This window comes from Erythrolamprus reginae, chromosome 8 (assembly GCF_031021105.1).
Source record: "Erythrolamprus reginae isolate rEryReg1 chromosome 8, rEryReg1.hap1, whole genome shotgun sequence".
In the NCBI taxonomy this organism is placed as follows: domain Eukaryota; kingdom Metazoa; phylum Chordata; class Lepidosauria; order Squamata; family Dipsadidae; genus Erythrolamprus; species Erythrolamprus reginae.
This window is the reverse complement of record NC_091957.1, coordinates 22691865-22716284: the sequence shown is the minus strand read 5'-3', so window position 1 is coordinate 22716284 and position 24420 is coordinate 22691865. Positions and strand designations below refer to the sequence as shown.

General features: G+C 45.1%; 1 protein-coding gene across 1 annotated transcript in view; it reads left to right on the top strand.

Moving 5' to 3' along the window:
• Positions 1–22520, top strand: part of LOC139170759 (uncharacterized) — a 100457-nt gene extending 77937 nt beyond the window's left edge. The window contains exons 19-27 of the mRNA XM_070758258.1: positions 1528–1652; positions 3886–4038; positions 4140–4265; positions 14341–14528; positions 15263–15373; positions 15639–15740; positions 19607–19682; positions 20902–21029; positions 21865–22520. Of these exons, the coding sequence (XP_070614359.1) occupies positions 1528–1652; positions 3886–4038; positions 4140–4265; positions 14341–14528; positions 15263–15373; positions 15639–15740; positions 19607–19682; positions 20902–21029; positions 21865–22056 (1201 nt within the window). The 3' untranslated portion in view covers positions 22057–22520. The remainder of the gene's footprint in view (positions 1–1527; positions 1653–3885; positions 4039–4139; positions 4266–14340; positions 14529–15262; positions 15374–15638; positions 15741–19606; positions 19683–20901; positions 21030–21864) is intronic.
• The last annotated feature ends 1900 nt before the right edge of the window (positions 22521–24420 follow it).

Here is a 24420-nt window from a genome sequence, read left to right as displayed (position 1 = left end):
GAAGTAGAGGGGGAGGAGGAAGAGGAGGAGGAGGACGAGGAGGAGAAGGAAGAGAAGGAGAAGAGAAAAAAGAAAAGTAATAGGAGGGGAAGAAGAGGAAGAAGAAGAAGAGGGGAGGAGGAAGAGGAGGAGAAGAGAAAAAAAGAAAAGTAATAGGAGGGGAAGAAGAGGAAGAAGAAGTAGAGGGGGAGGAGGAAGAGGAGGAGGAGGACGAGGAGGAGAAGGAAGAGAAGGAGAAGAGAAAAAAGAAAAGTAATAGGAGGGGAAGAAGAGGAAGAAGAAGAAGAAGAGGGGAGGAGGAAGAGGAGGAGAAGAGAAAAAAAGAAAAGTAATAGGAGGGGAAGAAGAGGAAGAAGAAGTAGAGGGGGAGGAGGAAGAGGAAGAGGAGGAAGAGGAGGAGGAAGAGGAGGAGAAGAGAAAAGAGAAAAGTAATAGGAAGGGAAGAAGAGGAAGATGAAGAAGAAGAGGAGGAGGAAGAGGAAGAAGAAGAAGAGGAAAGGGAGGAGGAGGAGAAGAAAAATAATAGGAGGGGAAGAAGGAGGAGGAGGAGAAGATAGTTTAAGATTCCAGATACTTTAGTCATAAAACTGATCAATGAAAATATCACTTCTTGGTTTATATCGTTGGGGAGTGTTGTGTGAACTCAGAGAGTGTTGGCTTGAATGAATAAACCGTGGTCAAAGCATCTTAGATCAGTGGTTTCTCAACCAGCTCCCCCCAGAGATTAGGATTGCCCCCACCCTCCTTGCCTTTCGCAAACTCCTTAAAACCCACCTCTGCCGTCAGGCACGGGGGAACTGAGACATCTCCCCCAGGCCTATATAGTTTATATATGGTATGCTTGTGCTGTATGTTTCTTTTTTAAAATAATGGGTTTTAAGATATTTTTTAAATATTAGATTTGTTTATTGTATACTGTTTTATTGTTGTTGTGAGCCGCCCCAAGTCTTCGGAGAGGGGTGGCATACAAATCTAATTAATAATAATAATAATAATAATAATAATAATAATAATAATAATAACAACAACAACAACAACAACAACAACAACAACCTAGGGGTGTCAGGACCTCCTTGGGGCGGTCGAACGACCATTTCTCAGGGGTCGCCTAAGACCAGGGGCAAAGACAAATTTCTCATGGTGTTAGGAACTAAAGCTTGCATTCTGGCGCCTTGGGACATATTTTTTTACAATCTGACCAATCAGGCGTTTACAGTGGGGGTGTCCCTCTGACCTTCCTGCCAATCAACTTCAAGCTCTATTGGGAGAATTGGTGTTTGACTTATGGTTGGGGGTCACCACAAGGGGTTGCGGCATTAGAAAGGTTGAGAACCACTGTCTTAGATAGTTGCTTACCATCGCTGGGCAAGTTAAACCGAAGCAATTGGTCCCTAAAATGAAATCTTCCGCCTCATTAGGACCTCCCAATTTTGTCCCCAACCACCAATTCTTGTCTTCTTCTCCAATGCTGCCCAAGATGGAAGGAGCCTCTCAATCCCACCTTTTTTTTTTCTGTTGTGCCTTCAGGAAATGGACCATGATGTTCGATAATTACATTTCCTTGGTGTGTACCATGTTGATGGTTTTTGCCAACCTCCAACACGGATTTATCTTCGCCATGTTTTCGCGTTTCTTTATTGGCATCTCAATGGGTGAGTTTGGGGTGGGGGTGTCGGGGTCATTTCGCATGGAACAACCTCCAAGCGAAGAGAAAAGGGGCCCAGCGAAAACAACGCCCACTGTTTAATATTTGGTGGGCCGAAACATATAAACATAGAAGATTGACGGCAGAAAAAGACCTCATGGTCCATCTAGTCTGCCCTTATACTATTTCCTGGATTTTATTTTAGGATGGATCTATGTTTATCCCAGTCATGTTTACATTCAGTGACTGTAGATTTACCAACCACGTCTGCTGGGAGTTTGTTCCAAGCATCTACTACTCTTTTAGTCAAATAATATTTTCTCACGCTGCTTCTGATCTTTTCCCCAACTCACCTCAGATTGTGCCCCCTTGTTCTTGTGTACACTTTCCTACTAAAAATGCTTCCCTCCTGGACCTTATTTAATCCTTTCACATATTTAAATGTTTAGATCATGTCCCCCCTTTCCCTTCTCTCTTCCAGACTATACAGATGGAATTCATGAAGTCTTTCCTGATCAGTTTTATGCTTAAGACCTTTCACCATTTTTGTAGCCCATCTTTGGACCCCATTCAATTTCATCAATATCTTTTTGTAGAGATATCTCCAGAATTGAACACAGTATTCCAAATGTGGTCTCACCAGCGCTCTATACAGCGGGATCACAATCTCCCTCTTCGCCACCCCTAAATCCTTCTCTTCTGAAGCTTTTGCTAACACAGAACTGCCAATACAATACTCAGAATGAGGATTCCTTTTGTTCAAGTGCATTATTTTACATTTGGAAACATTAAACTGCAGTTTTCATTGCTTTCACCACTTATCTAGTAAAGCTAAATCATTTGCCATATTACAGACACCTCCAGGGATATCAACCCTAAATGAGGCCCTTACCAATGAATAGGATTATGTCAGTGGTGAAATCGACTTACCTTCATTACTGGCTCAGAAGGGGAGTTGGTTCCAGAGGGCCTGGGCCACAACAGAGAAGGCTCTACCCCTGCAGTCCTGCCAGCTGATGGGACTGGGAGGAAGCCGACTCTTTGTGACCTAATGGGTTGCTGGGATGTGTTAGACAGAAGATGGTCCCATAAATAATGTGGTCCTAGCCATAGTTCCCTCTAAGCTGAGCAGTGAGCAATGGCTCACTTAAAAATCATCATCAACTCAGAGTTTTTCAAACCTGCCCAGAAGCCGAGAGGGAAAGAGTGAGAGGGAAAGAGTGCCGCCCAGTCCCAAAGGGACTACCGCTCAGACACTATACTTTTCTGCCCACCCCCCAAAAAAATTAGAGGGAACACTGGTCCTAGCCATATGCGGCTTTATAGGTGATAACCAATGCCTTGAATTGCATTCGGTAGATCAATAGGAAGCCGGTGCAGCTCATGGAGTGTTGGACTAATATGGATGTATCTAGGTATATCCCATCATAGCTCGCGTGGCTGCATGCTGGACAAGTTGCAGTCTCCAAATATTCTATACTTGGCTGCATAGCTAGAGGTATAACAAGCAGGAAGAGAGAGATTGTGATTCCGCTGTATAGAGTGCTGGTGAGACCACATTTGGAAGACTGTGTTCAGTTCTGGAGACCTCACCTACAAAAAGAGATTAGTAAAATTGAACGGGTCCAAAGATGGGCTACAAAAATGGTGGAAGATTTTAAACATAAAACTGATCAGGAAAGACTTCATGGACTCAATCTGTAGAGTCTGGAGGACAGAAGGGAAAGGGGGGGGGACACCTGATTGAAACATTTAAATATGTGAAAGGGTTAACTAAGGTTCAAGAGGAAAGCTTTTCTAATAGGAAAGTGTACACAAGAACAAGGGGGCACAATCTGAGGTTAGTTGGGGGGAAGATCAGAAGCAACCTGAGAAAATATTATTTGACTGAAAGAGGAGTAGATGCTTGGAACAAACTTGCAGCAGACGTGGTTGGTAAATCCACAGAAACTGAATTTAAACATGCCTGGGATAAACACAGATTCATCCTAAGATAAAATACCGGAAATAGTATAAGGGCAGACTAGATGGACCATGAGGTCTTTTTCAACATATTTAAATGTGTTAAAGGGTTAAAGAAGGTTCAGGAGGGAAGTGTTTTTAAATAGGAAAGTGAACACAAGAACAAGGGTCCACAATCTGAGGTTAGTTGGGGGACAACTTACAGTCTCCAGATGTTCTTCAAGGGTAGCTCCAAGTAGAGATCATTGCAGTAATCAAGCCTCGATTTTGTTCCCCAGGTATTTTCTCCACCTTGATTCCTGTGTATCTCCTAGAGACCTGCCCACTGATTTTGAGGGGTTCTATTGGCATGATACCCCTTTTTTGTTTTGTGATCGGGGTCCAACTGGCTCAGATATTTGCCTATCCTGAACTACTGGGTACCGTAGAAGGTAAAGTCCGTTTCCTCTCAATAAAGGGTAGGGTGGTGGGGGCAGTGTTGGGATGACACCACCCAAACTTCTCCTTTGACCATTCGTTTCCGTTCACGCAGCTTGGCCAGTACTGGTGAGTTTGCCCGGGCTGTTGGCTATCTGGCAGATCATCTTGCTTCCTTCCTGCCCCGAAAGTCCCAGATACCTGTTGATACAGAAGAATGAAGAAGAAGAAGCCAGGGAAGGTATCTTCTAGGAAGTTGGCATGGACCAGAGAAGGGCTGTACCATTTTTTACTACTATGCTCTGGGCGTGGCTTATTTTGTGGGTGTGGCTTGCCGGCCATGTGACCAGTTGGGAGTGGTTTGACGATCATGGGTTAAAGGTCATGTGACTGGCTTAAAGGTGGCCAATTTGACATTACTCACGTCAAGGGTTTGATTTAGGGTTAGAGTGCCTCCTCTCCTCACCTCAAAAGGATAAAAAATTCCCTATCTATTTACCATTACTGGACATCTAAAATATACTTTGGATTTACCAACCACGTCTGCTGGAAGTTTGTTCCAAGTAGTAGATGGGTTAAAGGGTTAAATAAAGTTCAGGAAAGAAGTGTTTTTAATAGGAAAGTTAACACAAGAACAAGGGGGAACCATCTGAGTTGAGTTGGGGGAAAGATCAGAAGCAACGTGAGAAAATATTATTTGACTGAAAGAGTAGTAGATGCTTGGAACAAACTTCCAGCAGACGTGGTTGGTCAATCCACAGGAACTGAATTTAAATATGCCTGGGATAAACATAGATCCACCCTAAGATAAAATACAAGAAATAGTATAAGGGCAGACTAGATGCACCATGAGTTCTTTTTCTGCCATCGGTCTTCTATGTTTCTATTTTTCTATACTTGTTTGTATGTCTCAGTATGAAACCTTCAACACACATTAAGCAGAGTTGTTGTGCTGTAGGAAAATGTGGGTTAGCCAGAAAATGACTCAGACTTAGTATCAATGTATATACAACGATATTATTTACAAATATATAGAATCAACAATATAATAGGTGTAAACTCTAATAGTTTACAAATTACGCACACAGCAAGAATACAGCTCACAGCAAATATATTTATTTTATTTATTTTTATTTTATTAATCAAATTTGTATGCCGCCCCTCTCCGCAAACTCGGGGCGGCTAACAACAGTAACATAAATAAATCTAATATTTAAGTTAATTTAAAAAGAAACCCCAATTTAAGAAACCAATCATACATACAGACATACTATGCATAATTTTTTTATAAGCCTAGGGGGAAGGGAATATCTCAATTACCCCAAGCATGACAACAGAGTTGGCTTTTAAGGAGCTTACGAAAGGCAAGGAGGGTGGGGGCAACTCTGATATCTGGGGGGAGTTGGTTCCAGAAGGCCAGCGCAGCCACAGAGAAGGCTCTTCACCTGGGTCCCACCAAACAGCATTGTTTAGTTGACGGGACCCAGAGAAGGCCAACTCTGTGGGCCCTAACTGTGGTCGCTGGGATTCGTGCGGCAGAAGATGGTCCCGGAGGTATTCTGGTCCGATGCCATGAAGGGCTTTATAGTTCATAACCAACACTTTGAATTGTGACCGGAAACCGAACGGCAACCAATACAGACTGCGGAGTGTTGGTGTAACATGGGCATACTTAGGAAAGCCCATGATTGCTCTCGCAACTGCATTCTGCACAATCTGGAGTTTCCAAACACTTTTCAAAGGTAGCCCCATGTACAGAGTGTTACAGTAGTCGAGCCTCGAGGTGATGAGGGCATGAGTGACTGTGAGCAGTGACTCCCGGTCCAAATAGGGCCGTAACTGGTGCACAAGGTGGACCTGGGCAAATGCCCCCCTCGCCACAGCTGAAAGATCTTTCCCTAATGTTAGCTGTGGATCAAGGACGCCCAAGTTGCGGATCTTCTCCGAGGGGGTCAGTGATTCTCCCCCCCCCCCAGGGTAATGGACGGACAGATGGGATTGTCCTTGGGAGGCAAAACCCACAGCCACTCCATCTTATCAGGGTTGAGTTTGAGTCTGTTGACACCCATCCAGACCCCAACAGTCTCCAGACACCGGCACATCACTTCCACTGCTTCACTGACTGGACAAGGGGTGGAGATGTAAAGCTGGGTATCATCTGCATACTGATGATACCTCACCCCTTGCCCTTGGATGATCTCACCCAGCGGTTTCATGTAGATATTAAATAGTAGGGGGGAGAGAACCGATCCCTGAGGCACCCCACAAGGGAGAGACCTAGAGGTCAACCTCTGACTCCCCACTAACATTGTCTGCGACCGACCAGAGAGGTAGGAGGAGAACCACTGAAGAACAGTGCCTCCCACTCCCAACCCCTCCAGTTGGCGCAGATGGAGACCGTGGTCGATGGTATCGAAAGCCACTGAGAGGTCAAGGAACACCAGGACAGAGGATAAGCCCCTGTCCTGGGCCTGCCTGAGATCATCCGTCAGAGCGACCAAAGCAGTTTCCATACTGTAGCTGGGCCTGAATCCTGACTGCTGAGGGCCTAGATAATCGGCTTCTTCCAAGGACCACTGGAGCACCACCACCTTCTCAACAACCTTGCCCATAAAGGGAAGGTTGGAGACCAATGTTCCCTCTAATTTTTTTTCGGTGCGGGCGGAGGCTGTTGGGGTCTGGATGGGTGTCAACAGACTCAAGCTCAACCCGGATAAGACGGAGTGGCTGTGGGTTCTGCCTCCCAAGGACAATTCCATCTGTCCGTCCATAACCCTGGGGGGGGAATTACTGACCCCCTCAGAGAGGGTCCGCAACTTGGGCATCCTCCTTGACCCACAGCTCACATTAGAGAAACATCTTTCAGTTGTGGCGAGGGGGACGTTTGCCCAGGTTCGCCTGGTGCATCAGTTGTGGCCCTACCTGGACCGGGACTCACTGCTCACAGTCACTCATGCCCTCATCACCTCGAGGTTCGACTACTGTAATGCTCTCTACATAGGGCTACCTTTGAAAAGTGTTCGGAAACTTCAGATTGTGCAGAATGCAGCTGCGCGAGCAATCATGGGCTTCCCAAGGCATGCCCATGTTACTCCAACACTCCACAGTCTGCATTGGTTGCCAATCGGTTTCTGGTCACAATTCAAAGTGTTGGTCATGACCTATAAAGCCCTTCATGGCATCGGACCAGAATATCTCCGGGACCGCCTTCTGCTGCACGAATCCCACTGTGACCGGTCAGGTCCCACAGAGTTGGCCTTCTCCGGGTCCCGTCGACTAAACAGTGTCATTTGGTGGGACCCAGGAGAAGAGCCTTCTCTATGGTGGCCCCGATCCTCTGGAACCAACTCCCCCCAGATATCAGAGTTGCCCCCACCCTCCTTGCCTTTTGCAAGCTCCTTAAAACCCACCTCTGTCGTCAGGCATGGGAGAATTGAATTTTTTTCCCTTCACCCTAGGCTTATAGAATTTATATATGGTATGCTTGTTTGTATGATTGGTCTCTTAAATTGGGGTTTTTTAGATTATTTTTTAATATTAGATTTGTTACATTGTTTTCTTTATTGTTGTTAGCCGCTCCAAGTCTTCGGAGAGGGGTGGCATACAAATCTAATAAATAAATAAATAAATAAATAAATAAATAAATAAATAAATAGTGTCTGAGTGGCAGTCCCTTTGGGACTGGGCGGCATAGAAGTACAAATAAATAAATAAATAAATAATAAATAAATAAATAAATAAATAAATAAATAAGCAAGCAAGCAAGCAAACAAATAAATAAACAAGCAAATAAATAAATAAATAAATAAGAAAAAATTACCTTCTTTTTTATTAAAAGAAATTAATAATAAAACAAAACCAAAATCTATTACTATTATTACTATCTTCTCTTTTTCCATCCCTGTCTCCTCCCCCCTTGTGTGTGGTGTGTGTGTGTGTGAACTTTTGAACCATTTCCAATAACAGGTGAGCTATTGGAAATGGTTCAAGAGTTCACACACACACACACACACACAAACGGCTGGGTTTTTTTTTCTGTGTTATTATTTGGGTGCTTTTTACCATATGCTTTAAATCAAGAGTCATTTCTCTCTTTCTCTCTCCCCCTCTTGCTCTTTCTCTCTTTTTCTCACTTTCTCTCTCCCTCTTTCTATGTCGCTCTGTCTGTTGCTCTCTCTCTCTCTCTCACACACACACACACACACTTTCTTGTTTTCTTTCTCTCTATTACTTTCTTTCTCTCTCACTCTTTCTTTCTATGCCTCTTGCTTTCTTTCTCTTGTTCTCTCTCTTGCTATCTCTCTCCCCCCTTTCTCTCTCTCTCTCTCTCTGTCAGTGAGGGGGCTGCGAAAGCGCTTTCTCCGAGCGCTTTGGGAACACCTGCCCTGCCTCTACTGCAGCCCCCTTGCTGAAAGTCCGGGATGAAAGCGCTCCCAGCAAGGGGGCTGCGCGAGGGGCAGGGCAGGCATTCCTGAAGCGCGCGGAGAAAACCCTCTCTCGCAGCCCCCTCGCTGGGAGCATGTATGAGAAGGAGAAGAAGCCGCAGCAACCGCCATGGGAGAAGTCGCGCCCCAAGGCAGGAGGCGGAGAGGGGGCGGATCAGGTGGGTGAGGGGTAGCGCCGAGAGGCCAGGGGCGCAAGGGGGCCAGAAGCACTGTGGGGAGGCAGGGGTGGCCGCGGCTCCCTTTCCTTCTACTGCTGGCGCCTCCCTGCCCCCCCCCGCGGGCTGGCAGGGGATAGGGAGCGCACGCCCGTGTAAAAGGGTGTGTGGAGGGTATTTTGCAGCGCGCGCGTGCGCACGGGCACAGCCTACAGGGAACACTGGGTGATAGTTGGACACTGGGTGATAGTTATTGAGAATGGCTGGGTCCAGGGAAGGCTTCTTGAGGTGGGGGCACACGTGCCTCCTTGTAGGGATCTGGAAAGGACCCCCTCCTCAGAGAAGCATTGACAATCTCCTGGACCCAGCTCCGTGTCACCTCCATGCTGGCCGAAACCAGCCAGGAGGGACACGGATCCAGTAAACAGGTGGCAGAACTCACAGCTCCAATGGCCTTGTCCACTTCATCAGGTGTCACCAGATCAAACTCTTCCCAGACAGATGGACAAGTACGGGCCCCAGTCACTCGACTGACTCATTGTCAGTTGACTCTGTTTTCCAATTGGAGTCGAGGTCCACTCAGATTCGAGTGATTTTATCAGCGAAAAATGTGTTAAAATCCTCAGCACTACTCTGTAAGGGCTCCCCAACTCCCCTCTGGTTAAGAAGGGAGCGGGTCACCCTAAACAGAGCGGCCGGGCAGGATTCCGCTGATGCAATTAGGGTGGTATAATACACGCATCTTGCCGCCTTGAGCGCCACTTTGAAGGCTTAATATGAGCTCTTACAAATGTTCAATCGGATTCGGATTTACTCTTCCTCCATCGCTTCTCTAGACGTCTCTTCTGGCGTTTCAACTCCCGGAGCTCCTCGTTGAACCATGGAGCTCTACGGGGTCTAGTGCCGCGGAGAGGTCACAATGGCGCAATTCGGTCAAGAGCCTCCACTGCAGCCTTGTTCCAGGCCTCAGCCAGAGACTGCCGAGCTGTGGACGAGTGTACCTGAAACCCTCTGGATCCATCAGGCGTCTGGGGCGGAACAACCTAATCGATTCCGCCTCCCTGCAGAGAAGGATTGGAGCCAGGAAGTCAAGCCGCAGTAGAAAATGGTCCGAACATGACAAAGGCAACACCTCTAAGCCCCTTAGTCTCAGACCATTACTCAATTGCTCAGAGAATACCATGTTGGGTGCATGACCCCCTTGTTCTACTTGGGTCAGGTCCATGGCTGTCATGGTGGCCATGAACTCCTGTGCCAGTCCAGAGGTTTCACCGAGTGACGGCAGGTTAAAGTCCCCCAAGACAATAAGTCTGGGGAACCCCACTGCCAACCCGGCTACCTCCTGGAGTAGCACAGGCAGGGCTTGTGTTGTGACACGCAGCTGGGAGGCAGGTACGTGAGAAACAAGCCCACCTGAACCCCTAAGTCCAACTTCACCAGAAGGGACTCACAACCCGCAATCTCTGGAGCAATGAGTCTACGTAGGCCAAGGCTCTCCCTGGCTATAATAGCCACTCCTCCCCCCCCCTTCCCTGGGGTCGAGGCTGATGCCATATCTGAAACCCAGCTGGGCAGATTTCAGAGAAAAGAACTCCTCCCTCCGGGCCCAGCCAGGTTTCAGTTACACATGCCAGGTCGGCCTCCTCATCCAGGATCAGATCCCAGATGAGGAGAGCTTTATTTACCATCGACCTGGCATTGAGTAACAGCAGCCTGAACCCAGGGCCAGAATTACACTCATCACCAGTGCCCAGGGCTGGGTTCACAGAGCCGGAACAAGGGATCATTATTAAGCAGCGATCCCTCGTTGCCCTGGAACGGCTAGCTCTGTGGCCCCCGCCATATCTGCCTCTCCCCAGCAAGACCAGGATATTCCGACTCTCCGCCACCCCAGACATTGGTGCCCCCTCCCCTCCTGCCTCTCCAGTGTCAGGTAGGCTAATTAAATCATTCATACCATTCTCATTTGTTTCATCCATACCAAAATCCCACCCAGCCCACCCATAACAGTCACTCATTTCATACATATTACCACAACCACTCCAATAATCCATCTAATTTAAATCCCCCCTCCAATAAAATAGCTGAAATATTAATAACTAAAAACACTATATAAAATCTTATTAATAATTAATATAAACATCAAATTAGCCTAAAACTAAAATACCAAATTACACTAAGTTACTCTTAAAGTCTTAAAAAGAATAACATATTAATTATCAAAAATTGATAAATTTATAAAGTGCAAGATTATAAAGTGCTGAAAATATAAGAAATAATTAAAATCAATTGTCCATCAAGTCAGCAATATAGCACCAGATCTAAAAGGTGAGTTCTGGGGAAAAGGATCAATGTTCAGGGAGAAGTCCTAGCACATTGTTCTTCAGGGTCTTTGGTGCCAGCCACTGCCACTGGCTGGCATTCTCAGCATAGTTCCCTCTAAGCTGAGCAGTGAGCAATCGCTCACTTAAAAATCATCATCAACTCAGAGTTTTCCAAACCTGCCCAGAAGCCGAGAGAGAAAGAGTGAGAGGGAAAGAGAGAGAGAGGAAGAGAGAGAAACAGATAGAAAAAAGAGAGGAAGGAAAAGAGAAAGAAAAAGAATGGGAGTAAGGAAGAGAGAAAGAAAATCAAAATCTAGTTTGAAACTAGCTCAACTATTTAAGTGGCATTTGGATATTGATAGAGTTGCCCTATTATGAGCTCACTGTTATAGACACACAGTACAGTATTTTATTTTGAAATTCTCTGAGGTAAAACAGGGTGGGTTTTTTATTTATTGTTTGTTTGTTTGTTTGTTTGTTTGTTTATTATTTCTGTGCCGCCCAGTCCCAAAGGGACTGCCGCTCAGGCACTATACTTTTCCGCCCACCCCCCCCCAAAAAAAATTAGAGGGAACACTGTCCAGAATCACTTTCACTCCTCTGCTCTTACAGTATTTCCAAGTCTCCAGTCCCTCTGAGGTCTTATATGATTTTAATACAGACTCCATGTGGTCTCAGTAAGGCGAGCCTCCATCTCCGTCCCGGCCTCCTCCTTCCTCTTTCTTCTCCTTCCTCCCACTAGTAGTCCGGTGGAGCGGTAATTCCACTCCCTCCTTCCTGCTTCCCCCAACGGAACCGGAATACAGTGTTCCCTCGATTTTCGCAGGGGTTGCGTTCCAAGACCTCCTGCAAAAGTCGAATTTCAGCGAAGTAGCGGTGCGGAAGTAAAAACACCATCTGCACATGCGCACCCGTTTCCAAGGCTGCGCAAGGGCTTGAAGTTGGAGGCGGGGAGTGACGAAAGTGCGGAGGCTGGCAAAGATAGTTTTTAATGTCGGTCACCCACCCAGCGCCTCCGGCCTCCTCGCCGCTACCCCCCGCCCTCCCGATTCGCCCCTCTCACCGGCTTTTTTGGGGCACGAGTCCTCCTGCAGCAGCGCTGGTGGCTACGGCTTCTCGGCCTCCTCATTTGTCCGCTAGCCGCTCTGAGTGCTTTGAGAATGTCCACCCCACCCCTCTCGTAGTCCCTTGGCTGAGAGTGCTTTCGTCCCAGCTGTCAGCGAGGGGGCTGCAGGAGGCGGGATAGGCGTTCTCACAGAGAGCAACAGACAGAGCGAGATGGAAAGGAGAGAGGGAGAGAGAGAGGGAGAAGGAGAGAGAGAGAGAGCAAGAGGGGGGAGAGTGGAAGGTAGAGAGAGAGAGAGAGAGAGAGATTATAGAAAAAAGGGGAGGAAAAAGAGAAATGAGAAAATGATTGAAGCAGAGAATGACAGGAAAGAGAGAGAAAGAGAGAGAGAAGTGACTCTTGATTGAAAGCATACAGTATGGTAAAAGCACTTAAATAATGACAGAATAAAAAAACCCAGCCCTCACCTGTGTTTGAAAATGGTTCAAGAGTTCACACACAAACACACACACACACAGGTGTGTGGGGGAGATTTACATACAGGTACAATATTCATTCATTCACTCATTCATTCATTCTGCTATGTCACTCAGTCCCAACACTTTCAACCCATAATTTACCATTTCCCATCCCCTTAATTACCATTTCCCCTTCCCATTACTGTACACTGTACCTCTACCTGTACCTGTACTCACCATTGAATAAGACACTTAGTCATCCTGATAGTTATAAATTATAATTATTTATTAACAATTTTTGGGGGGGGGTTTATTTGCAAAAATTATTAGCATAACTAGGGATCTTCTTCTATCACCATTTCATCCGGCACTTCTACAATGGACGCTGAAGGTAATGGTGTGACAGACCTCTTGGTTTTCGTGACAAACATAGTTATGGGCAGTTGTTGGCGCAGTTTCTTTTTCTGGGCTAACATGGCTCTGTATGGTGCAGTGATGTTGTCAAGGGAGGCCTTAAAGTGTATAGAGCGAGTCATGTTGGGATCCCAAAGTTCCACAATCTGTTGGAGATGTGCAGCAGTTCTGTGCACTTCTGCAAGCCGCTCAAGCGTTAGGCCAACATCTTCTTCTTCCTCAGCTTGTTCAGCTTCCTCTTCTTCCTCTTCTTCACTCGCTGACCTGGTCAGCTCCTCCAGATCTTTGTCTGTCAGTGGTAGGCCATGCTCATCAAGCAACCCATGGACTTCATCTGGTGTCATGTCACTGAAGCCTTCTCCACCCAGTGCCTGTGCCAGCTTCACAGATTTCTGGACTGCAGCATGTTGAATTTCTTCGGGAGCAAATCCCTTGTAATCATGCACCACTTCTGGCCACAATTTCTTCCAGCAGGCATTCATTGTCTGTGACTTCATATCCATTAAGGCATTCTGAATGTTCTTCAGACATGATGTGATCGTGTACTGACGCCAGTAGCCCTTCAATGTGAAGTTTTCATCAGCATCCATTGCTTCCACGAGGCTTCCAAGGGAATTGTGCGTGTACTGTGCCTTAAATGCGCGGATAACACCTTGAACCATCAGCTGGATAAGCGATGTGTTTGGTGGCAAGAATTCGACTTGTACCCCATCATGTTCATGTGCCAGGTCATCATGGCCTCCAGCATTATCCATTAGGAGAAGCACTTTGAAATTGAGTCCTTTGCCAGCCAAATACTGTAATCCTTCACCTGTGGGATGAATAATCCTTCACCTGTGGGATGAAGCACTGATGAAACCAGACCTGCGTGAGGGCTTTTGTAATCCATGCTTTAGGATTATGCATCCAGTACACTGGCAATGCATTCTTATTTCTGTTCTTGAGGGCTCTTGGATTTCGGGACTTATAAATTAGCCCCGTCTTCTGTCCTAATGTCTCTCTTATATTTCTACTTCCTCCAAGTATATGAACTCTATTATTCCCAGTGATTATTTCTTCTATATTATTCCTAATGTCTTTCCTTCTATTCTTCTATTGATGTATTTTACTATGATTATATCCTCTGAAACTTACATTATGTATTAGACTAAATAATCAATCAAACAAACAAACAAATAATTAAATAAATGGCTGAATTCGATGACCTGCTTTTTTTGAGTCCATCGATATGGGTGTTGTTTTGTGGTTCTTGGGAAAACCCTTGGTCAAGTCACATGATTGTCAAGCCACTCCCACCTGGTCACATGGCCGGCAAGCCACACCCACAAAATAAGCCACGCCCACAGCGCGGTAGTAAAAATTTTGGTAGCCCTTCACAGCATCGATTCCAGTTGGTCTTCCTCTGCAGATTCAGGCTTGGAGGTTTTCTTCTTATTTTTCTTTCCTCCCCTCAGCTCTGAAGCTCCTCAGGCATGACGACGATGTCGAGAACGAAGTGGAGGAACTCCGACAGGAGGACCTATTTGAGAAGGATGAGAAGAAAATGAACACCGTGAGGTTGCTGAAGTATCATGGGCTTCGTTGGCAAGTGGCTTCAGTGGCGATCATAGAAATAGGCCAGCAGCTTTCCGGTGTCAATGTGGTAAGGAGTCTCTAGAACCCATAAGAAGTGGAGCTAGACTCTAGTCCACGAATGTTAGTTAGTTAGTTAGTTAGTTAGTTAGTTAGTTAGTTAGTTACTTAGTTACTTAGTTACTTAGTTACTTAGTTACTTAGTTACTTAGTTACTTAGTTACTTAGTTACTTAGTTACTTAGTTACTTAGTTACTTAGTTACTTAGTTACTTAGTTACTTAGTTAGTTGATTGAATGGGAATGAGAAGGTTTTTTTAAATGGTTTTAGGGTTTTAGATTAATTACATTAAGCTAATTGGATTTATTGTTGTTGTCATTATTATTATTATTATTATTATCATCATCATCATCATCATCATTATTATTTATTAGATTTATATGCCGCCCTTCTCCAAAATCTTTGGGCAGCTCACAGAATAAATATAGAAACAAAGCATACAAAACGAATCTAATACATCAAAAAACTACAGCTAAAAACTCAATCAGACAATCCAGGATGTGATATTTATTTATTTATTTGTTTGTTTGTTTGTTTGTTTGTTCCAGCAGATGATAGATAGATGTTAGATAGATAGATAGATAGATAGATGACAGACAGACAGACAGATAAAAATAAAATAAAATAAAAAAAAAATAAAAAAAAAATAATAATAAAAAAAATAAAAAAAATAACCAATAATGTTGAAGGTCTTCTGAGCATGTCTGGAGAGTGAGTCCTTTTCTTCTGCTGGTTTTCTTTCAGATCTACCTCAGCACTGAAGAAATGCTCAATTCGACAGGGCTAAGCGACAAACAGGCCCGTTATTTCAAAATGATAAACAATTCCCTCATACTCCTGGCTATCTTATGCGGGGTGAGCTCTCCTCCTCCTCCCACCTCCTTATTGTCTTCCTCTATTTTTAATCCTGTTTTGTTAAAGAAACCAGATGCAGCATTTCAGCCAAGCGAAATAGCCATCCTGACTTGAAATCAAACTAGCGGCTTTGGCTTTTGGGGAGGCGGGTGCGTGGGAGCTTAATGGAGGTGGAAAACAGACCACCAGGTGATCTCTGTTCTGACCTAGGAGATAAACCAGCGGGTGGTGATTCCATTTTCCTCCCCCATCCCCCATTTTGCAGATGTACATTGTTGACAGAAAAGGACGGAAAATCCAGTTTCTCGTTGGGTTTGGGATGGCCACATTCTTCACCCTCTTGCTGATGTCAACCCAAGACTTACAGGTAACGTAACATGGGAGAAGTTGTTCACAAAGGATGGGATTTTAGAATTTAGAATAAAAAGAGTTGGAAGGGACCCTGGAGGTCTTCTAGTCCAACCCCCTGCTTGGGCAGAACACCCTACACCACTTCAGACAGATGGTTATCTTCTTAAGAACTTCCGGCATTGGAGCATTCGCAACCTCTGGTGGCAAGTTGTTCCACGGATCAATTGTTCTAACTGTCAGAGAATTTCTCCTTAGTTCTCAGTTGCTTCTCTCCTTATTTAGTTTCCACCCATTGCTTCTTCTTCTACCCTCAGATGCTTTGGAGAATTGCTTGACTCCTTCTTCTTTGTGGCAACCCCTGAGATACTGCAAGGCTGCTATCATGTCCCCCCTAGTCCTTCTTTTCATTAAACTAGCCATGCCCAGTTCCTGCAACCGTTCTTCATGTGTTTTAGCCTCCAGTCCCCTAATCATCCTGGTTGCTCTTCTCTGCACTCTTTCTAGAATCTCAACATCTTTTTTGCATCATGGCGACCAAACCTGGATGCCATATTCCAAGTGTGGCCTTACCAAGGCCTTATAAAGTGGTATCAACACTTCATGTGATCTTGATTCTATCCCTCTGTTGATGCAGCCTAGAACTGTGTTGGCTTTTTTGGCAGCTGCTGCACATGGCTGGCTCATGTTTAAATTTATTTGCTTGTTTGTTTATACACCCTAAGGACTATATTAAAATATATAAAAAATGAGCAATTTAAAAAGACAATTAAAACTGCTAATAAACCCCTCGTGTGTGTTCTGCCTGGCTTCTAGCCACCCAAGAGCAAAGTAATAAATCAAACACACAACATGGGAGCAATAAAACAAAAAGGTTTCCTTTATATATGCCTCTGGGAATGCACAAGCAATGCTGGGTTATTAGTTCAGAAGGTCAGAGTTACTCACTCAAGTCCATACAATACTTTCAAGCTTGTGCCAGAGCAATGCTGAGTTATTAGTCCAGAAGGTTACTCACTCAAGTCTGCACAGTACTTCCTGCTTGAGTGTCAAAGTGTTCACAGAAATCCAAAATCCAAAATGAAACCACAATGCATCAATGTCTCTTCTTCAAAGCTCAAACGATAATCTCCCACACAGCTCACTCCAACCCTCCCTTTTTGATCAAGGTTACAGCAGCGTCATTAAATCTTATAAGCTGTGTCCTATCGTTTGTTTCTGCGCTTGCACAGCTGCTCTTGTCTTTCCAACATTCTTCATACTTGAGGATTCAGAATAGGATTATTCATTAATTCATCCCCTTCTAAGTCCGAGGAACCTGTGGCTGGAGGGTTGGCTGAATCCATTCCCCTCTCTTTCTCTGCTGTCCTTTCCTGCTCCCTGTCTTTATTTTATTTTATTTATTTATTTATTTTATCTAATACATAATGAAGGTTAATGAGATTAACCATGTAGAATATATATAAAAGAAAGGAAGGAAGGAAAGAAAGAAAGGAAGGAAGGAAGGAAGGAAAGAAAGAAAGAAAGGATAGGAGTGAAGATATAAGAATAAAATTCAATACAACAATGGAGGATAGAGGAAGAGATATATGGGTGGAAGAAAAGAAATATGAGATATAGGAGAGACAATTGGACAGGGGACGGAAAACACCCTGGTGCACTTATGCACGCCCTTTACTGACCTCTTAGAAATCTGGAGAGGTCAATAATGGATAGTCTAAGGGGAAAATGTTAAGGGTTAGGGGTTGCCACTATGGAGTCCGGTAGTGAGTTCCACACTTTGACAACTTGATTGCTAAAGTCATATTTTTTACAGTCCAGTTTGGAGCGGTTAATATTAAGTTTGTATCTGTTGCGTGCTCTTGTGTTGTTGCAGTTGAAGCTGAAGTAGTCTTTGACAGGCAGGACGTTGTAGCGTATGATCTTATGGGCAATACTTAGATTAAGGTGTCGTAGTTCTATGCTTTCTAGACCAAGGATTGTAAGTCTGGTTTCGTAGGGTATTCTGTTTCAAGTGGAGGAGTGAAAGGCTCTTCTGGTGAAGTATCTTTGGACATTTTCAAGGGTGTTGATGTCCGAAATGTCATATGGGTTCCAGACAGATGAGCTGTATTTGAGGATGGGTCTGGGGAAAGTCTTGTAAACTCTGGTAAGTAGAGTGAGATTGCCGGAGTAGAAGCTATGTAGGATCAGGTTAATAACTCTTGAAGCCTTTTTGGCGATGGCGTTGGCACTTATGTCATTAGATATTAGTATACCAAGGTCTTTTACCGAGTGGGGGTTGTCTGGGAGATTTTGTTTATTCAGTTTATATTTGAGGGTCGGATTCTTTTTGCCAATGTGGAAGACAGAGCATTTTTGGTTGATAGTTGAAGTTGCCAGGTGTTGGACCAATCAAAGACAATGGCAGGGTCTTTTTGGAGAATAGCTGAATTGTCCGTGGTGTTGAAGAGTTTTACATCGTCAGCGAAAAGAAGACAGTTGCTAGTGATATGATCGCAGAGGTTGTTGATGTAGAGCAGTGTTTCCCAACCTTGGCAACTTGAAGAGATCTGGACTTCAACTCCCAGAATTCCCCAGCCAGTGAATGCTGGCCGGGGAATTCTGGGAGTTGAAGTCCAGATCTCTTCAAGTTGCCAAGGTTGGGAAACACTGATGTAGAGGATGAAAAGAGTAGGTCCTAGTACGCTGCCATGGGGAACGCCATTTTTTCTCCCTGTGTCATCTTCTGATTCCCTGTCTGACTCGTGTTGCAGCCAGATGGGTCTTCTGGAAACAGACAGCTCTCTGATGCCAACCACAACACCGTGTATCTTTTATTTGTCAAAACGTATACAAGATAATAAGTATGGTATAAACATAATAGGTCCCACAGAGTTGGCCTTCTCCAGGTCCTGTCAACAAAACAATGCCGTTTGGCGGGACCCAGGGGAAGAGCTTTCTCTGTGGTGGCCCCGGCCCTCTGGAATCAACTCCCACTGGAGATTAGGACTGCCCCCACCCTCCTTGCATTTCGCAAGATCCTGAAAACTCACCTTTGTCGCCAGGCATGGGGAAATTGATTGCCCTCGGCTGCTTCATTTTATGTATGGTTTGTTTGAGTTGTATGATTGTTTTGAATTAAGGGTTTTAAAACTGTTTTTGCTTTTAACATTGGATTTGTATGTTGTATTACTGTAGTGAGCCACTCCGAGTCCTCGAAGAGGGGGCGGCATACAAATCTAATAATTTATTATTATTATTATTATTATTATTATTATTATTATTATTATTATTATAGGTAAATTTGGACAATGGGACAGTAGGACAGGGACGGTAGGCACAATAGTGCACTTATTCACGCTCCTTACAAACCTCTTAGAAATGGGGAGAGGTCGACTGTAGACAATCTGAGAATAAGGTTTTTGGGGTTTGGGGGAAGAAACCACAGAATCAGGTAGTGTATTCCAGGCATCGATCGCTCTGTTGCTGACGTTGTATTTTCTGTACTAGGAAACTAGATTTGTCCACTCGGGCTCAAAGATCCCTCTCGCAGTTTATTGAGTAAGGTACCACAAAATGGACAATGCAAAACTGGTATAGGTACATGGTGGACCATATTCAATTTCAAATTATGGATAAAAGGATAAATTTGGATAATGAAACTAAATTGGGACAAGTGATGGGACGGTGGGACAAGCTAAGACGATATATGATGAGCAGAATCCGAGACCAAGCTACAAGAAATAAATTGGAATCACTCTATAATATGTAAACATTTGTCTGAAGTAGTGTAGGGTTTCCTGCCTAAGCAGGGGGTTCGACTAGAAGACCTCCAAGGTCCCTTCCAATTCTGTTATTCCATATCTAACTGTCTCTCCCCCTCCCCCCCCCCCACCTCCGCAGAATAAATTTCCCTGGTTGGCAATCTTCAACAACGTCCTTATCAATATTTACCTTGTCATCCAAGCCATGGGGCCAAGTAAGTACTGTATTTGTGTTTGTGGGTAGGTGGACGCCTCTATGTGGGTTGGCTAGATTTGCACCCGGGCCTGGGATTTCCCCACCCACAGGGGAAGAAAAAAACAACTCCTCCACTCAATTGCTTTTATCGAAAGGCTGCCAAGAAAAAAGACTTCAAAATTCTCCAATTGAAGTAGCCCTCGGCTATCTGGTTTTAGTGACTGGAAAAATAATGGGGCCAGTTTTCGTATCAGCATCCCTCGGGGGTGGGGGTGTCATGTGATCAAAATTGGCAGCTGGTATACCAGTGGTACCTCTACCTAAGAATGCCTCTACTTACAAACTTTTCTAGATAAGAACCGGGTGTTCAAGATTTTTTTTTTGCCTCTTCTCAAGAACCATTTTCCACTTACAAATCTGAGCCTCCAAAACTGTAGCTGGAAAAGGAAGGGAGAAGCCTCCGTGGGGCCTCTCTAGGAATCTCCTGGGAGGAAACAAGGGCAGAAAAGGTGGGGAGAAGTCTCCATGGGGCCTCTCTAGGAATCTCCTGGGAGGAAACAGGGCCGGAAAAGGCAGGGAGAAGCCTCTGTGGGGCCTCTCTAGGAATCTCCTGGGAGGAAACAGGGCCGGAAAAGGTAGGGAGAAGTCTCCATGGGGCCTTTCTAGGAATCTCCTGGGAGGAAACAGGGCTGGAAAAGGCAGGGAGAAGCCTCTGTGGGGCCTCTCTAGGAATCTCCTGGGAGGAAACAGGGCCGGAAAAGGTAGGGAGAAGTCTCCATGGGGCCTTTCTAGGAATCTCCTGGGAGGAAACAGGGCTGGAAAAGGTGGGGAGAAGCCTCTGTGGGGCCTCTCTAGGAATCTGCTGTGGTTTCCCCAATCACATGCATTATTTGCTTTACATTGATTCCTATGGGGAAAATGGCTTCTTCTTACTAACGTTTCTACTTAAGAACCTGGTCACAGAACAAATTAAGTTTGTTAGTAGAGGTACCACTGTACATTTTTGCGACCCCCACCCAAATCTTTTCCTTCCTTCCTTCCTTCCTTCCTTCCTTCCTTCCTTCCTTCCTTCCTTCCTTCCTTCCTTCCTTCCTTCCTTCTCTCCCTCCTTCCTTCCTTCCCTCCTTCTTTCCTCCCTCCTTTTCCTCTCCCTCCCTCCTTTTTTTCCATCCCTCTCTCTCTCTCCGTACCCCTCTCCTTTCCCCCTCCCTCCCTCCTCCTTTTTTTTTCTGCCTCAGGTGCCCTGATCAACCTCCTGGTTGGAGAGCTCTTTCTACAGTCTTCCAGAGCCTCTGCTTATGTCATCGGACAATTCTTACACTGGTGCTTCAACTACCTATCTGTCATAAACCTTGTCTACGTGGAGGTGAGTCAACCCACACCTATTTTTTCGGACATCTCTCAAAAGTAAGACATTAAAAACCAGTGGTCCAATCTACTTACCTTCCCTACCGATTTGGAGGCGTAGGAAATGGCGACCTCTGGGCAGGTGGGCGGAGCCTCACGCTGCTGCCATTACCGATTCGCCAAACTGCTGCCGGCCGCTGCTACCAGTTCACCTGAATTGGGCCGAACTGGTAGGATTTCACCACTGATAACCCACCCAGAAATCAGGAGGGCCAACAAACCATGAATTATTGGGGGGATTTTCTCTGGCTAAGAAGGGAGATTTATAGCTTTGGGATCCATATTCTGGGTAAATGGAAGCTGTAAACACACATTTTTCAAGCTTGATAAGTTTAAGAGATAGGGACTTTAGCTCCCAGAATGCACCAGCTGGCCATCTTAGGGAACTCTGGGAATTCTGGGAGTTGAAGTTATCACACTTTAGAACCTGCTGGTTGGGGAAATCTGGGAGTTGAAGTCCACATACCCGAAAACATGCTGGATGGGGAATTCTGGGAGATGAAGTCCATGCACTTTAGAACCCGCTGTCTGGGGAATTCTGGGAGTTGAAGTCCACATACCTGAAAACCTGCTGTCTGGGGAATTCTGGGAGTTGAAGTCCACACACTTTAGAGCTTGCTGGATGGGAAATTCTGGGAGTTGAAGTCTACATACTTTAGAACCTGCTGGCAGGGAAATTATGGGAGTTGTAGTCCACATACTTTAGAACCTGCTGGCTGGGGAATTCTGGGAGTTGAAGTCCACTCATCTTAAACTCCCTTTGGACATTAACTTTCCCTCCTTTTGTTCTCCAGAGGTACACCGGGCCTTACAGCCTCATCCTTGGCAGCCCGGTTAGTTTGGTTACCTTTTTCTACATCTGGAAGGTTATCCCTGAAACTAAAGGCAGGACCTTTCTGGAGATCAGGGGCCTGCTGCCGTGGTACAAGGTGAGCAAAGAAATCAGGAGAAAGAAATCAGCGCTTTCCACTCAAATTTCAGTTTAATAAGGAGCGACTGTCGGCTTTTTTGCAAGCGCCCAGCTCTGCTTCCCTCTCCGTTCGATTTTCTACAAAGTCAACATCGCTTTCCATATCCTTGGATTGTGGCAAGATGGTGGCACACCGTTCTTTGGGTCGTTCTCTTGTAAATAGAAAAAGTTGTGTGTGTGTTTGCTTTCTTTTCTTTTTTTCAAAATTTCTTCATTGAGTTTTCACAAATAATTCAACTCACAATTTATTCCATTTTACAGATCATAAACCATCTTTGTTAATGTTTTTTAGTAGAGTTTTTTTACCTGTACACATTCCATTGCATACATTAAACTATATACATTTATTTTCTAATATTTATTACATTCACTAAATGATAAATGAAACTATTTACAAGGTAACTGTAGTTTGTTTCAATTGTACTGTTCATAGTATATTATTTCTATATGTTTGCTTTCATTAAAGTATTTTTTTCGTGAGGGGGATGTAAACGTGGAGTGTCTGTTCCGTTGTCACCCACAAGCACACAACAGATACCATCTCAAAGTCAACCGCTCTAAACTTGACTGCAGGAACTACGACTTTAGTAACCGAGTAGTGGATTCATGGAACTCACTACCTGACTCTGTAGTATCGTCACCTAACCCCCTCCCAAAACTTTATACTTCGAATGTCCACTGTTGACCTCAACCAATTCCTAAGCGGTCAGTATAGGATGTGCATAATAATTATTATTATTATTATTATTATTATTATTATTATTATTATTATTATTATTTAGATTTGTATGCCTTCTCTCTCCGAAGACTCGGAGCGGCTCACAACAGAACAATACACAATATACAAATCCAATGTTAAAAATAATTTTAGAAAACCCTTATAAAAATAATCATACAACTCAAACAAACCATACATAAATTATAATAGCTAAGGGGTATATTAATTTCCCCATGCCTGGCGACATAGATGAGTTTTCAAGAGTTTACAAATGGCAAGGAGGGTGGGGGCAGTCCTAATCTCGGGGGGGGAGTTGGTTCCAGAGGGTCGGGACCTCCACAGAGAAGGTTCTTCCCCTGGGCCCCACCAGACGACATTGTTTAGTCGATGGGACACGGAGAAGGCCAACTCTGTGGGACCTAATCGGTCGCTGGGATTCATGCTGCAGAAGGCAGTCCCAGAGGTACTCTGGTCCGATGATGATATGAAGGGCTTTATAGGTCATGACCAACACTTTGAATTGTGACCAGAAACTGATCGGCAGCCAGTGCAAGCCTTGGAGTGTTGACGAGACATGGGCATATCTGGGAAGGCACATGATTGCTCTCGCGGCTGCATTCTGCACGATCTGAAGTTTCAGAACACTTTTCAAAGATAGCCCCATGTAGAGAGTGTTGCAGTAGTCGAAGCTCGAGTTGATGAGGGCATGAGTGACTGTGAGCAATGACTCTCTGTACAAATAGGGCTGCAACTGGTGCACCAGGCGAACCTGGGCAAACGCTCTCCTCACCACAGCTGAAAGATGGTGCTCCAATGTTAGCTGTGGATCGAGGAGGACGCCCAAGTTGCGGACCTCCTCCAAGTGGGTCAATAATTCCCCCCCCAGGGTAATGGATGGACAGATGGAATTGTCCTTGGGAGGCAAAACCCACAGCCACTCCATCTTATCAGGGTTGAGTTTGAGTCTGTTGACACCCATCTAGACCCCAACAGCCTCCAGGCACCAGAACATCACTTCCACTGCTTCACTGACTAGACATGGTGTGGAGATGTACAGCTGGGTATCATTAGCGTACTAATGTTACCTCATCCCATGCCCTTGAATGATCTCACCCAGAGGTTTTATGTAGATATTAAATAGCAGGGGGGAGAGGACCGACCCCTGAGGCACCCCACAAGGGAGAGACCTAGAGGTCAACCTCTGACCCATCACTAACACCAACTGCGACCGACCGGAGAGGTAGAAGAAGAACCACTGTAAAACAGTGCCTCCCACTCCCAACCCTTCCAGCTGGCGCAGAAGGATACCATGGTCGATGGTATCGAAAGCTGCTGAGAGGTTAAAAAGCACCAGGACAGAGGACAAGCTCCTGTCCTAGGCCCACCAGAGATCATCCATCAGCACGACCAAAGCAGTTTCCTTGCTGTAGCCGGGCCTGAATCCTGACTGCTGAGGGCCTAGATAATCGGCTTCTTCCAAGGACCGCTGGAGCTGGAGCAACACCACCTTCTCAACAACCTTCCCCATAAAGGGAAGGTTGGAGACTGGACGATAGTTGTTAAGCATGGCTGGGTCCAGGAAAGGCTTCTTGAGGAGGGGGCGCATGAGTGCCTCCTTGTAGGGAGCCAGGAATGAAGTGTTGACAATCTCCTAGACCCAAC